Source organism: Morone saxatilis, unplaced genomic scaffold, assembly GCF_004916995.1.
Source record: "Morone saxatilis isolate NCDOM2014 unplaced genomic scaffold, NCSU_SB_2.0 Contig20, whole genome shotgun sequence".
In the NCBI taxonomy this organism is placed as follows: domain Eukaryota; kingdom Metazoa; phylum Chordata; class Actinopteri; family Moronidae; genus Morone; species Morone saxatilis.
In genome coordinates this window covers 9,984,914-10,000,156 of record NW_023339763.1, presented here as the reverse complement: position 1 = coordinate 10,000,156, position 15,243 = coordinate 9,984,914, and the positions used below count along the sequence as shown (strand labels likewise).

General features: G+C 39.1%; 1 protein-coding gene across 1 annotated transcript in view; it reads left to right on the top strand.

The window, feature by feature from the left end:
* The first annotated feature begins 204 nt into the window (after positions 1 to 204).
* nsg2 (neuronal vesicle trafficking associated 2) overlaps positions 205 to 15,243 on the top strand; it is a 39,242-nt gene continuing 24,203 nt past the window's right edge. Inside the window, exons 1-3 of the mRNA XM_035666026.1 lie at positions 205 to 476; positions 951 to 1,125; positions 13,256 to 13,366. Of these exons, the coding sequence (XP_035521919.1) occupies positions 997 to 1,125; positions 13,256 to 13,366 (240 nt within the window). The 5' untranslated portion in view covers positions 205 to 476; positions 951 to 996. The remainder of the gene's footprint in view (positions 477 to 950; positions 1,126 to 13,255; positions 13,367 to 15,243) is intronic.

The window sequence follows — 15,243 nt, the reverse complement described above, 5'->3', positions numbered from 1 at the left end:
AAAAATCTTCTTAATTCTTAAAACATGTATCTTTTATAAGAGCCTATTATTCAGTAATGCCATAACTGCCAGGTTGTTGCCTCATCCTCATCAGCACGGCTTAAGTTTACGAGCATCATGGAAAGGCAACTTAATCAGCTTTCACTACTGGCCAAACAAACAACCCGCAAGGGGGGGGAAAAAAAATAAAAAAGAATCCCCCTAGTGGCAGCTCCAGCGGCTGGGTGTAGCAGCGCGGTGAGGAAGAGGCTGTGTTTGGATTAGGGGGTTGGGCTGCAGCCTGCTGCTAGGAAAACCTGCCGCCACACATCCAGTTTGTCTCCGGCGGTGCAGCGTTCCTTTCCCGCAGCATCAGCAGCAGCGACACCGCAGCGCAGCCTCCAGCCTTACCTGCTCCTTATCCGCGCTCCCCCTCCGCCTGCTGCCACAGACACTGCCGCAGCACAGAGCACCCGGACGGACAAGGACGACCAGCTGTAAGTAGCTGTTTTTTTTTTAATTTTTTTTTACTGTTTTTATTGTTTTTTTGTTGTTGTTGTTGTGGGGATACATTTTATGTTGTTTTTTTGTTAAGGAGAAAGGTGGTGGATGATGCCATTGGCGGAGGTTTGTTTCTTCTCTTTGGTTTCCTGTGAATATAGTCCGAGATACGTTTACATTGCAAACAAAATGTGCTTGTTTTTTTGTGTTTTCTTCCAATCGTTTTCTAATTAACCACAAGCTCCGAATTTAATTGCCATGTCTGCCAACAAAACTGTATTTTTTTAATCAATTTGTTCAACAGTATTCATGTATATGTACTTTAAGGCTACAATCACGTTAAAAATCATTAATAGTTAATCTCCTGTTACACTATAATCTCTATCAAATAGTCACAGCAAGTGCCAGGTTTCCTTGACCTGAAAGGCTGTGAGGTAAAACCATCCTTTCTCAACACCTCCTCCATTCAGGAGCAGTCTTCAGGGAAATAAAGGAATATATAAGGGCGGTTGAAAGATGGTGAAACTGGGGAGTAATCTTCAAGACAAAGGGGCCAAACCTGTGAGCGTGGAGGACGGCTTTCAAAATGTTCCCCTCATCACTCCACTGGATGTTGGCAGCCTCCAGAGCCAAGCACCTGACAAGGTGAGAGACTACAACCTGTTTGTGTGTGTGTGTGTGTGTGTGTCAAAGGGAGAGTTTTGCTTGTTTTTTGCATCTATCTGTTTGTCTAAATCTCCTGTTTCTATCAACTCAATGCTGTTGACCTACGTTGTCCTCAAACCTTTCTATGCTGAATAACCCTCCCAACACACACACACATACACCTACACACACCCACAGTGTTTCATTCATTCACACATTCATTCATCTCAGCTGTCTCCTAGCCATGTCCTTTGTTTTCCAGCTGAGATTAGGAGACAGATTTGGTGCCAGACAGACTGTCATTTATCATCTCGACATCCCATAGTAACTGTACCGCCGCTCGTTAATCCAGTTACCATGGCGGCATTGCAAGTGAAGAGCCGATTGGTGTTTCTATGGGGTCGGGGACAGAGAGCTGCACTGATTACACATTATGAAAATTAATGGAATTAGACAATAGGCAAGCTCATTGACGCTCCTCGCACATATGAAAGCTTTATTATGCATGCATTGTGGGACATTGTTTCAAGGCAACAGTTACAGTGTGATGATTTAATTTGAAAGCTATATGAATCCATATGTCTGTATACTAACAGAACTAGAACTCCCAAGAGGACTTTATCATAAAATCATTGCACCAGTAAGTTGGCTCTCATCTTATTAGGTATCTCAAGACATTATTCAGACCTCTACACTCCACTTAATAGGGCTTGGGACTGGAGTCTAATAGCACAATCAATTCAGTTTTAAAAAGGGAATACAGTTTAATAGCTACTTTATATTAATGCTACAACAATATGGATTCCCTTTCAGGAAATCCAACCCACATAAAATCATCTCTCTACCCTCTCAGTTAGCCTTTAGTTATGTTAGATTAGAAAAGCAACCAGCTGCTGGTTATCTTAGCACAAAGACTGGAAGCAAGTTGAATGAGCTAACTTGTCTCTAATGATAACAAAAGTCACCATCCTGCACTTTTAAAGCTCACTAATTAACACGTTATATCTTGACTCCAGGAAAGAACTGCTAAGAAACAGCACGGCACATAACGTCCTGTAAAACCAAAATACGTCAGTTTTACATTTCGTTTTTTGTAGATTAAACAAACATGTACATGCATGTAAAACAGTGTGTGCTTTAGAGCAGCTGGTAGGTGGATTTTCTGAACTTTAACAGAACCAGACTAGCTGTTCCCCCCTTCCAGATTTTATGCTAAGTTAAGGTAACTGCTGCTGGCTCCACCATACAGACATGAGTGGTATTGATCTTTTCATCTGTATCTCTCTCGCAGAATGTGAATGAGCATAGTGCCCAACATGTCTTGTGGTTTTGGATTGTTGGTTGAAGAAAACAGATGATGCCCACTCAGGCTCAGACAATTTATGATTGGCATTTTCTTACTTGTTTATACTCATTATATGAATAAATGATTAATTGCCTGATCAAAATCTTTACTTACAGATTAATCGATGATGAAAATTTGCATGATTAGCAGCCCTACATCAGATTTTTTTGAAAGAAATCCCAGCCCCTCTGCTCATATTATCAAAACAAGCAGACTTTATCCCCTGAAAACCTACAGTATGAAATTTCTGTCGCTAGGGGGTTAGGTAATGTACTAAAGTTTAATTTACGTTTCACCGACTTCCTTTCTCACTCACTGACGTATCGAACGTATCCCATGCTTAGGTGGACGTTATAGCAACTAGTGGCTTTAACTAAGTAGGAAGTACGGTACGGATTTCTCTGGGTTTGAGATTTATTGGAAACATTTGGGATAATGTAAGTACACAACTCAACAAAATATATAACATAGCCCTAGCATTTATAGACATTTTTATGTGGAAATGTTACATATATTATATGTTTGACTGAAATAGTTTAGAGTGATTCCTGCAAAAGCGGGAAAAACATCACATGAAGTGAGTAAAGATTGCATTGTGTGGCACCTTTTTACAATACAGAAACTTGAAAGTGCAGAAACCTTTTATATTATGATGTCCAAGGTATTACATGATTCACATGATGGATGTTTAATTTTGGGATTAAGCTCTTCAAGTAGTTCTATTGTATATGGTTTACAGAAAACAACCCCACAAAGCGGACTTCCATTTGTGCTTCTGCAGAAAGAAACATACCGTACAGCCTGAACCCTGACTGTGTATTCTGCTTAGGGAGGCACAATCTCTTTCCATTTCATATACCTGTTAACCGGGCAGACTTGTCATTCAGTGCACTCGCTCACACACAGGAGAACACACAGGAAGGCTTTTCATTCACAGTGGAGCTTAAGTGCATTCTGAAGGTGTGTGTGTGTGTGTGTGTGTGTGTGTGTGTGTGTGTGTATACATTACAGGCATGTAAAAATGTATGATTGACAAATCTATTCTGTCAACAGGCACCAATTCATAGAGCTGTCAGTCATTTTACTCTGATTAAATCACTAGACTCAATTACATCGCTATATACTGTGGTCAAAGCTGCATTGCCATGGCACTGTACTGTGAAATTGTGTTTTACTGATTACCTGAACAGGTAGAGAGACAGAGAGAATAGCCTGGGTGGTGTGTAAGTAACTGTGATATACCAGAGAGTTATTGTCGTTGACATTTGAAAGGAAAAGAGGTCAGAGAAGAAGAAGGCTTGCTGTTTCGTTGACTATCAGTGAATTTTTACATGCCCAGGGAGACGCAGGCACAAAGATTGTTGTTGCTTGTTGCTTCTGGATACACTCGCTGACAGATGATGCAGATTTTGTATGCTGCTCACTTGCTTGAGAGGACTGAGAAATTGTTAATTCAGCTGCTGCATGTATAAGCTGGTTTAAATCGTCCATACTTACAAGCATTAACCAAAAATGTCCTTTTTATAAATCATTATGCAAATGGGATTGGGTCCATTTGTTTTGACATGGGACAGTGTGGGAGTTTTAAAGGTCAATTTGCCACTAAATCTTTGAATGTGTCTCCAGCTGTAAGTGTGAGAATTTGTCTTCCTGGCAAGTGATGCATGAACACAACAGAGGCCAAGAGAAATAATAATGAAATCTGTAATTAGACGTCAGAGCGTGGGAAGTGTTGATGATGGCTATCACAGTTCATTTAATGGAAATTCTGCACACTGTACTTTATCCTACTATGTGTATGATCACACTCTGTCATTTTAAAATACCATGTAGCAGTATTTTGTTGTCCTTTTGATACGATATGTTTTGAGTAATAGTTAGTAATCCTGCTTCAAAGTTATAATCCTTACAAACTTACATCCTTCATGATGTGGTTAGCAAACAGTTGCTTATTGACTCTAGCCTGATCAATACAGGATTTTTGAAGCAAGTGGAGTTTAAAAAATGTGAAAATATCAGCAGATATTAAAGAGGTACTCCACCCTTGCTGGTTAGCTCTGACTACCAGCTTGCTGTTCCTGCTACACTACTGTGGTCAGTCTGTCACTTACTCCGGCCAGTGTGGAGGCCACGCCCCATACAGGCACTGTCCTTTGCAGGTCTCTGATGTATTTTTTACATTTGCAGAAAGTTATAGAGCTAGCAGAATTAAAGAGTGTAGTTAAACTTTTAAGTTTCTATACATAACCCATAACATAAAAGAACATAATTGATGAGGTCCCCTTGTTTTTATTTACAGTTGTGATATAGAAATGTACTAGTCTGGACATTTTACAGTATAATCATTGGCATGTCTGTTCTTTATTTTCTTGTCATTTATCAGCTAACATATTCACTAACATTGATATATGTACAATGAGCTAATATTGGCTAATATATTATTATAACTTTTTTTGTCATGTTTCTGGCCACCTGATCAAATGTTAGCTGTATTTTAGCTCTGTTTTTGGTTTATACCAACTCCTTAGGGAAACATTTAGGGAATCACAGGCTAGTTGTCTGATGTTTGCTGCTGAGCAGTGTGCAGTGAGTTTCTCTCTATGAGAGTGGGGAGAGAACTAAAACAGTAAAGTTTAGGGCTGGACAGATAAACAATGAGCTGTAACTCAGTATAAAGCTCAGTAAAGCTGAGGGGAGCTATAGATTCAGGTGGTAATTCTCTGTAAGTTCATCTCTAAGAACAACCACTTTTAGATTGTCACATTATTTGAAAGATTGTTTTTCAAAAAATAGCAATTATAGCCACTTTAATGACAGTAAAAGTGTTGTAGGAAACCATATCTATTTGAGGGTCTCTCTCTCTAAACCTAAAAATATGGCCCGTCAATGTCTTTGTGATGATAATCTCCCTGAATTTAAGGTTGTTGTTGTTTTTGCCAGCCACCCCACCCAGAAAGAGTTCATTGTTAATCAGCTTTTATCAGCCTTTCAGAATCTGATCTCAGACCAGTTTTGCCCTGTCTGTCCTTTAAAGCTAAAGCGAGGTTTATTGGGTCACGTGACCTGTCTAGTACCTCAGAGCAGCAGTGCGGTTCTGAGAAGCTTTACAAATACGACCCCAGCTGTTTTCACCCTGATCCTGCCTGATGACTGTGTGACCTCCCCGACTACAGGGTTACCCAGGGATATTTGAAGTGAAGTTCATACACATACTGACACACACACAATAACAAGGCTGCTGGGGCCTACAGGGGCTGAGGCATTAGAGAGGTATTAGATTGTATTCCATCTGGGCAGGGACGCATCTCAGCCACCACTGGGTCACCAATATCTTGATTGGATTGCTGGTAGTTTATAAAAAAAACAACAACCAGAGGGGCGAGGAGAGACATAGAGATAGTTTGTATCAGAAAGACACACAGATCTTTTTTTCTTCATTTATTCTTTTTATTTTTTCATTTCTCTGAGATCAAAGCTCAGGTACAAAGATCTGCTTCAAAGGCTATGCCATTTCCTGTCCAACATGTCTCCTTACCCCTCACCCTCATCCTTTTCTTGTTTCTCTAATCAGTTCCTTCGGAGCAGTCTCATCTTCATCTTTACTGCAATGTGTTCTTATCCTCATAAATTAGGGAATTCCTGGGAGCAAGGATCCCCAGTCAGCATGTTAAATCAGTAATGCATCAATGAATGATTTCTTATGTGTTGTGACAATATGAGGCCTCATAACCAGATGAACCTCCATCCAAGTTTAATTTGACAAATGAGCGAAAATTATACATAACCTATTTTATAATTTATCTGGCTAGCTGTGCACAGAGGAGTAGCTGTGACTTCTAAAGGCAACTAAATGTATTATAGTAAGGACTCACTAGCATATATTTGACCAAAATGTTAATTGTCAAAGGTCAGGCTTTGTCAATGGGTAATGTAAAGCTATTTTATATGTAATTCATATTCATCTTACATGTTATATTTATCATCAAATCTATTTCATTAGGGCTACAACTAACATTATTTTTGATTAGCTACCAGTTGTTTGGTCCATGAAATGTCAAAAAATAGTGAAATATGTGACAAGGGGTTAGGGTTAGGGTTAGGGTTAAGGGACATCAAGACACTACCAACCGCTTGCTTTGTCTGACCAACAGTCCAAAACATCAAAATATAGACACAGACGTCTTCACAGCAGCCATTTTGACATACAATAGTAGGGTAAATACAGGTGTTATCAATGATACCAATCAACGTTTCATTTCATTCAAGTCAAACATAGTCAGGATGCTGTTATTGTGCATGTTGACTCACTGGAAAGGCTCTGCTACACTAAATGGAGGGGAACGGTAATAACCTAATGTCTTGTGTCAAAAGGACTGCTGTGAAAAAGGTCTATTCAGTCCATGATCACATAAAAGAAAGAAATGCAGTAAATCCTCACAATAGAGTGAGTTGCGGGGAAGAATGTTTGGTATTTGTGCTTCAATAACGACTTAAACAGTTATGAAAGTAGTTGCTGAATCAACTAATCGTTTCAGCTCTAACATTAATAAAGATTTTTAATTAAAGTTTGATCATTGAATCAAACTTTTATTAAAAATAATTGAAAATAATAAGCCAATTTAATATCAAGTACTGCATGCACTCATGTGGAAATTAGTTTTCACATTTAAATTGAACACAAACTTGTAGAAATGTTAAAAAACGCATTTACACATTTGTTAAAAAATAGGAGGAACCAACTGCAACAAGGGAAATATTAATATCTTTTATATTTGAAGTAATGAAAAACTATATATTTAATACTCTTACAGCCACTCTTTGCCCCTGTATACTGTGTAACAGTACTCTAGTGCTGCCTGTTGGTCCAGTGCTCTTCAGGACTTTGAGCCATGCTGGTTTTTATTCTAGCTGTGTAGCTAGAGATTGGTGTACACCTCACATGCCTGGGGAATGCAAATAACTGCTCTTACTTACCTGGATGAAGAAATAATCAGCACTGCTAGAGACCAACAGTGGGTTTTGGGAGTGAGTCCACTGATTGTTGTGGTTTATTTGTAATGGTATAAAGATTTTCTCTTTTAAGCTGGTATAATCATTATTTTTATATTAACAATGTATTAAATTACCATGCATGTGAAAATTGTTGCTCATAGTGATTATCACCTAACTCTGCAGTTCCTCTCAGCTCTACTGAGCCTTTTAGCATCTTTCAGCTCATTGTTTTGATTTTAGGATAATTTTTAGTGGCCTCAGGCAGCTGCTTTCAGCAAAAAAGCTCTAAAAACCCCTACTGTAGGCGTCCTCTCCAACAATAAATGGAAGACAGACAGTTAGCGACTGACTGGTGAACCTAGTGGAGTTAAAGAGCCAGATATTTGACTTAGTTTGAGTTGGAGAGTAAATTTTTGAATAAACACAACTCCAAATGAAAGCTATGTTGCTCCATACCTGCTTAATGTATACATAGGTAACTGTTTGCTAATGACAATATCAATTTAAAAGGTGATAATCTTGTGTTTACTGCTTGTGTCCGCTGTCCCCAAGTGGTAATTTATTTTTTATTTTTTTAGGTTTTACACAAATATATAATGTGTTAGATAAAGACTGTATAAGTAAGAGATATGATTAACTCAGTATTATAATCACATCCTCTGAAATATATTATTGTGTAAGTAAATTACTTCGAAAACCCATATTTGCAAATAATGCATACCTTATTCTAGAGTTACTTGTCATTTGTGTCTGCAGGGGTGTCTAATTCAAGTCAACCAAATATCCAAACACTAATAGAGATGTTTATTAACCACCTTTGATTATATATATCATCACTTCATCCTCTTAGATCTCATGTTGCCACATGGATGGATCCCCCCTGCTTTTTATGTGGCTGTCATTCACTGCTCTTTTCACAAGGAAAGAACGACTTAAATCAAGCATGTCCAAAAAAAAAAAAAATGTCTGCAGCTGCCTTCCACACTGAAACTTCACCAAAGACGAACTCTCCCGCAGCTCAGTCTTTGGGGATGAAAAATGAAACAGCAATCATAGTGATAACAGGTCTGAGGAATAACATACTGTGGAAGGCAGGGAGAAGAGAAAAGTTTTGACAGCTTTTCCACAGGGAATATCAAATCTAAAAAAATACTGTGATTGGAGGCACAAAGATAGAGAGACAGAGAGAGAGAGAGAGTCGCTGGCTCAGTTTGACAAGCTAAAACTGTCTTTTCTGACATGTACTTTTCTACTTCTTCATGTGTCATTCAAACTCTCATTTATCCACTCAAATATAAAAATGACTTCTTAAAAAGCTCTAAAGTGCTTAAAAAAAAAAGAAGCATATACCAAGTCTTATTGACTTTAAAAGCATCCAGCATCACATTGTGTGGCAGCAGTCATTTCACCACACAGAAATTAATTGTGGAGCTCTATTACAGATCTAAGGGACTCTGTGTCAGTCGTGGAGATATTAAAAGGTCACAGTGAATGAAGATGTTTGCACAAACTATACATGACTAATTGAATATCTGTAAATAGATTCCCTCGGGAAATTTTGCAGCCTCTGCTGTTCATGCATGCACTGGATTCATTTACCTTCCTGTTACTGATGTAGAGGTTTGTGTCAATCTTACTGACATATTAAAAGGTCAGGTAAGTGAAGATATTAAATTAAAACAAGCCCACAGTCACCATATGAGGCTTTTATGCTTGTGTTTAAGAAAATTGTAAGAGGAATAAAAGTTGAGATAAAAAGTCAGTAGATCACCAAAGTTATTACAATTCATGATAACACTGCAGTGCAAACCTGCAATCAATCAATCATTTACTGTGTAACTACAATTTTGATCTGCTAGCTCCCTTTCTCTCAGCAAAAAAACATCAGGGACCTGCAGAGGACAGTGACTTTAGGGGGCATGGCCTTGACACCGACCAGAGTGATTGAGAGATTGACCACAGCAGTGTAGCAGAAACACCGAGCTGTTGAGCAGCTGCTGTCACACTCGCCGTGTCCGCGCTAGAAAACAGCAAACTAGTCTGCTGGAGATTTTAAGGTCCATTGAAGCACTTTGACGGTTGTTTGTAAAAGTTTCTGTGTGGTTCTTGTATTGTAGCTAAGCTCAGAAAGGCTAACTCTGCAGTATGTGAGTGGGTCCATCGGGGGGACTGTCAGTGCGCGGGATTGTGGTAATTATTGCAGTCAATTGGTGTTTCTACAGCATCTAAAGCACACGTCCAAACCACTGCAGCATAAAAATACTAGCAAAAAACTCCTGTGAATGATGCACCTCGATCGGTATACATTTGAAAATGAGCGCAGCAGTTTCACGCGGAAGCTTGAGGAGGAGGGCCACCCTTCTCTGATTAAAGGAGGCACTGTTTCTTTATATAATTGTTGTGATGTAGAGTTGCCACAAACGGTCGACTCTATCTCAGCATTTGTCTTAAAACGTAAAAAGTGTAAATCACCCTTTACGTTTTTAAGACAGTAGAGGGTGTGTTGAGCCATTTTTAACCCACAAAATGCAGATTTTCATGAATTTTATAATAATGTCAATTTGAACACAAATATTGATGTGTATCATCAAAGTACAGTCATATAATTCAGTTTACAGCTCAAAAAACACATTTTAGGGTCGAGTACAGTAACATTGTTCCTGATACTTAAATGTAGGTAGTGGAAGAAAACGTTGAGGAACACAGTAGTAAAAAATGGGCATTTTAGAGGAAAGGAGAAATAAACTAGACTGTACGTATTTTTGGAAATACTTGGTACCCACACGGTACAGCACTGGGAAACAAAACTGAAGTTTGGGTGTAATGGTGTGAACAACACTGATATTCTGTGAAAATAATTATGATTTAACATATTTCACAGTTACAATATGCAACTGAAACGGCACAGATACAGTAAGTTAACAAGGATTTGGGTAAATCAGTGGCAGTCACCAGTGTTTTGGTACAGCAATTTCGGTTTGGGGTAAGCAGCTTAAAGAAAAGGGGGTACAAATCTATCATCATTGAGGGACTTATAGGGGATTTAACTGATTAAATGCTATCCTACTGCATACGCAATTTAGCCTTCCAGCTTTGATAACAGCCTACAGCAATAAAAACAATTTATTTTGCTGTTTGATCATGGCAGTTATTAGTTGCCCCAATGGACAATCAGGTGTTCATCTGGAGTGCCACAGATATTTAGTTGTTATAAAACACATTTGAGTACCAGTTGCATCTGGTAAGTATGACAGATTTCATGGTGATCCACCCTATGAGTTTATTTATCTATTATATCTCACTTACCGTATCTTTCACTTAAAGTAAATGTCAAACTCTTGGGGACAAAAAAGTCGGGGGATTACCAAAGTAATTTGGGTTCATCCTCTGGGGGACCATGAATGTCGCTACAATATTTTATGGCCATCCTATTGTTTAAAGGTATTTTAGTTTGGACAAAAAAGTAGGGGGCCGAGCATCCAACATTGCCATCCCTAAAGATACGCCGTTACTGTGGCTAAGAAATAAATATAAATTATATATAATTAAAATATATTCTCATGACAAATCACAAATGAAAAATAAGGTGCTACCTCTGTGCAATATTACGAACGCAAGTTGTAATTATATTTTCATTCATCCTGTCGCGACTGTTCATGGCTGCATCATTTATATGATGTTTTTTACATCAAGCTTTGTTAAAACGAGATTTAATTGTTTGTATATTAATGGTTTCCCAGAAAGTATTTGGACTTGTCTAATCAGAGAATGTGCCACTTTGTTCAGTAGATTTCTATGAGCTGCCTATAGCTAAAGGGCTGTGCAAATGAGGCAACATTGATTGATCGCCACTTCATTAGGTAATATGAAATAAAGGGGCGAGAGGTACAGGAGGGGAGAAAGTAATGAAGCAACATAAAGCGCTGCTGTGTTTGAAACCTAAAGGGCCCCTTAGCACATTATTGTGAAATGAGTCAAAAAATGAGAAAGCAAAATTAGGACATTAGTTATGACTATGACAAGCCTGACATCGGGTGTTGCTGCACCGAACGCCACAAGGCTCCGGAGCCCCGGGGGTCCAATCAAATGCACTGTAGTCAGTACACCTACTGCGGCCTTCAACTCTTAGATAAGAGCTTTCTAGAGCCAATTGATGGCGTTGTTATTCGGATAGTGGAGCCAGTTTGTGTGCACAGCATTTTCTGGCTTTGTCTCAAAGTGACGGGGATCCGCTAGGAAGCAGCGCAATTAGCCACAAGGACACTGAGACATTGTTCTCTTTCTCTCCATCCAACCTCTCCTCTGCCTTGTCATTTGTACACCTTTCTCTGTGTCTGCCCCATCCTCTGGTGTGCATTAAAATACAATGAATGCACAAAACAGTGGGGACACTTTCTCTTTTTAGTAAGTGCAGTGATGAGGTGAAACCTGGTAAAAGCAACTCTTTTGTTCACTTAAGCCAGTGCCACTAATGAGGAGACTATGCTAAAGCTGAGGGGACAAGTTAATTCAGTTTTTTTAGGATTAGGATTTGTAAGTGTGGATTGTGAAAATGTTTAGAGGATAACTCAGATACTTAATGTTAGATATTATAGATGTAGAAAAGCTCCTGATTAGTTTATTCTGTTGTTGTAATGACTTAATCTGCTGTACACTATGTTAGCTAAAGTTCTCACTCTGTTATGTACTAAACAGGACTAGTGGGCACTGATCTCAATTTACAGATATCCAGTTGCTGAAAGCAAATGTTGTTTTTGGGTATTTGCTGGAACGATTGATACTGTCTCAAAATGAGACACCTTTTAGGAACTGGTTGCCTAAAATACTAAACAAACAGCAGTTCATAGGCTTTTTTATATTGTGCCTGGATTTTCTTTTTGTTCACGAGACAATTTTTTTTTTGCAGCTAGTACAGTTAGCATATGCAACAGTGCACCAGTAAGTAACTCCCTGTGTTACAAGAGAAAAGGTCCGCTGATACTTTTGTCCCAGTGACGAGGGGCAGTATCTGACTAATGAAAAGTGCTATGACTAAGACTCTTCTCAGCGACTAACCATTATGTCGACTACTAGGGGGCAGCACAAACAGAAATATCCTTCAATCAAGGGACTGGAGGTTGACACCTTGCTCAAGGGAACCTACTGCCAAATTAATCCCATCCATTTTCCCCACCAAGAGTTTATGAACTAGTACCTTCCACAAAAGTAGACAAATGTAAGAGTTTGGGAGTTACACTCTGCCTTTTTCCCCGTGTCCCTCTCAGCCCTCTAAACCTGTTTGTTTGAGGAGTGTAAGATTGACAGTACTGGGGCAGAGCTGTACTGCCCTGGCTCTTTTTTTCCATCTAGTTGCCGGCACAAAGCACATTGTTTTCCCTTCGGATTGGGAGTCTTGGATTCTGGGCAGTAGACCTTATTAACATACAGTAGAGCTCTAACATATGCCTGGCACCAGTGTTTTGTATGTAGGATGGTTTCTAGCTGTGTTGGGTGTTAAGGGTAATTCATCTTTGTTTGATTCTGTGCCAAGTCCATGAATTCACCGCTATTACAATACCCTGCACTGATATTGTATATTGACAGTGCTATTATATGTATTATCTGTGCATTATGTTTGTCCAGATTCAGTATCCAATAGCAACCTACATTTTTTTCTTCATTTTCCATAATGAAGGTTTTTCTGCCTTCTTGCACCTTGGTATTGTGTCTGAAGTACAGTGATCTTCTCAAATGTTTGACATACTGCCTTCAGCATCCCTGAGTATTTGCTTTAACATTGTCTCTCTCCTTCAGGTGGTGGTGAAAACTCGCACAGAGTATCAGACAGAGAAGAAGAGGCTGAAGGTTCCCAAGGTGGAGGAGTTCACCATCAGTTTTACTGATGGGGTGTCTGAGAGACTTAAGGTAAGAAGTTGTGATGAAAGCTAGGGATGTATTGATTTAATATGCCTGATTGGTATCTGCACTGATCCTGACCTTATTAAGGGAATCTGGGATTGGTCATTATGTAAATACAGTTTTCTGTCAGTATCATCATACAGATTCTGTTTCCACAATCAGTTGCATGCATGCAGCTGTGATACCCTAAGTTCTGTATCGGGAAGGAAAACAGTTGCATCGTCGTTTTGCTAAAAAAAAAACATACTGTACTTGATCTGTGATTCAAAAGTGTAATGGCTGCTCAAGTAGAACATTCCTGTGTGTGGATTGGCTTTAACCAAAAGCAAGATATTTATTCATCTGACATTTCCCCCTCGGCTTACTAAAATTAACTCAGTGTGACCAGGTTGAACTGCCAGTTTGGTTTAGAAATACACTTATTGACTCAGACAGTTTGCTGTATAAACACTCAAGAGTTAGATATGCAAGCAGAGCTGTGGACCAACAAATGGAAGAATTGGTAATGATATGATCATCTCATGCACACATGAACATTATCTGTATATAGAACTGTATATAGGCTGAGTAAAAAATTTGAAGTATTTGTACTCCATGTACAAATTTGTGTAGCGGCCATGTTTTTTCTTCTTTCCTCCATTAATAATCTCACAACAGTTTTATCTGTGTGACCCTTTGGACTGGCCTGACCCATTGGTTGGACAAAACTACTTGTCTGTATCTAAAGAATGGAGCAGATTATGAGTAGTTCCAAGTTGTCTGTTCTAGTCTGGCTCAGGTGGCGTTTGGACATAAAATCATGTGTGGATCTGAAGTTTCTAATCTTAACACTTGTTGCTGTCAGTCGTTCTCATACTGATTTTTTGAAACAATTTGATATTTACTTTGGCGACCGATGTCATCACTTGTGATGGTAAACAGCTTTACCTATTGTGAAGTTAGCATTGTTTTACAAATTTAACTCACCTCTAGATCCCTCTGTTAGCTATACAGTCCTTGTGGCTCATGCCTGTCCATCCAGGATCTCACACAAACTCATTTCCCTCCTTTTTTGGCCTTTGTAGTGCAAATTGCAGTTTAGTGTATTTAATCAGCCATAAGGTTTATGCTTCTCCCTGACAAACACTAAAGTTGGTGGAAACAATCTTTATGTGCTGTTTGTCCAGTCTTTGTAGCTTTTGGCCGGTTTTCAGGTTTGTCCCAAGCTTAAAGTAGATAAACCGTCCCCCCTTATAGTACAACAGTAACATGCTGCTTACACTTAATATATAGTGTGATTTACAAATATGTATCAGCAACATGAGATATTTTACTGAACAAGTACTTTTACTTTTGATACTTCTTATGTATTTTGCTGGTCATACTTAGGTAGGTGTATTTTTACTTTGCTGTATTGCTACTTGTACTTAAGGAGCCAAGTACTTGTTACAACACTAATCTTCCCTGGCAAAGAGTAGGACAGGTGACTTCAGCTGTGTGTGTGAATCACTGAGATACCTTTCCAAAAACATCTACATCACTAGGCGCTGTCTGTTCCGTTCTTCTGTCGTTAGGGGAGACCAAAGAGAAGTCATGTTGTCATGGCAGCAAAGAAAACCTCCCTCCATGGCAACCCTGACAGAAAGCGAGGGAGAGAGAAGAGAAAGTGCTAAAGCAGAGGTGTGCAAATGTCTGAGTGTAGGTGTATGTGTGTGTGTGGGAGAGAGAGGTGTAGCACTGGCCTGAAAGATCCTTCAAAGCGAAGGAGAACAGAATTAGATATCAGACACCAAAAGAGGCTGTGAAATCTGTTTGGATGAGACAGTGTGTTTACATGCACACACACACACACACACACAAACACACACACACACACACAACACTATATTCACACACTGCCACAC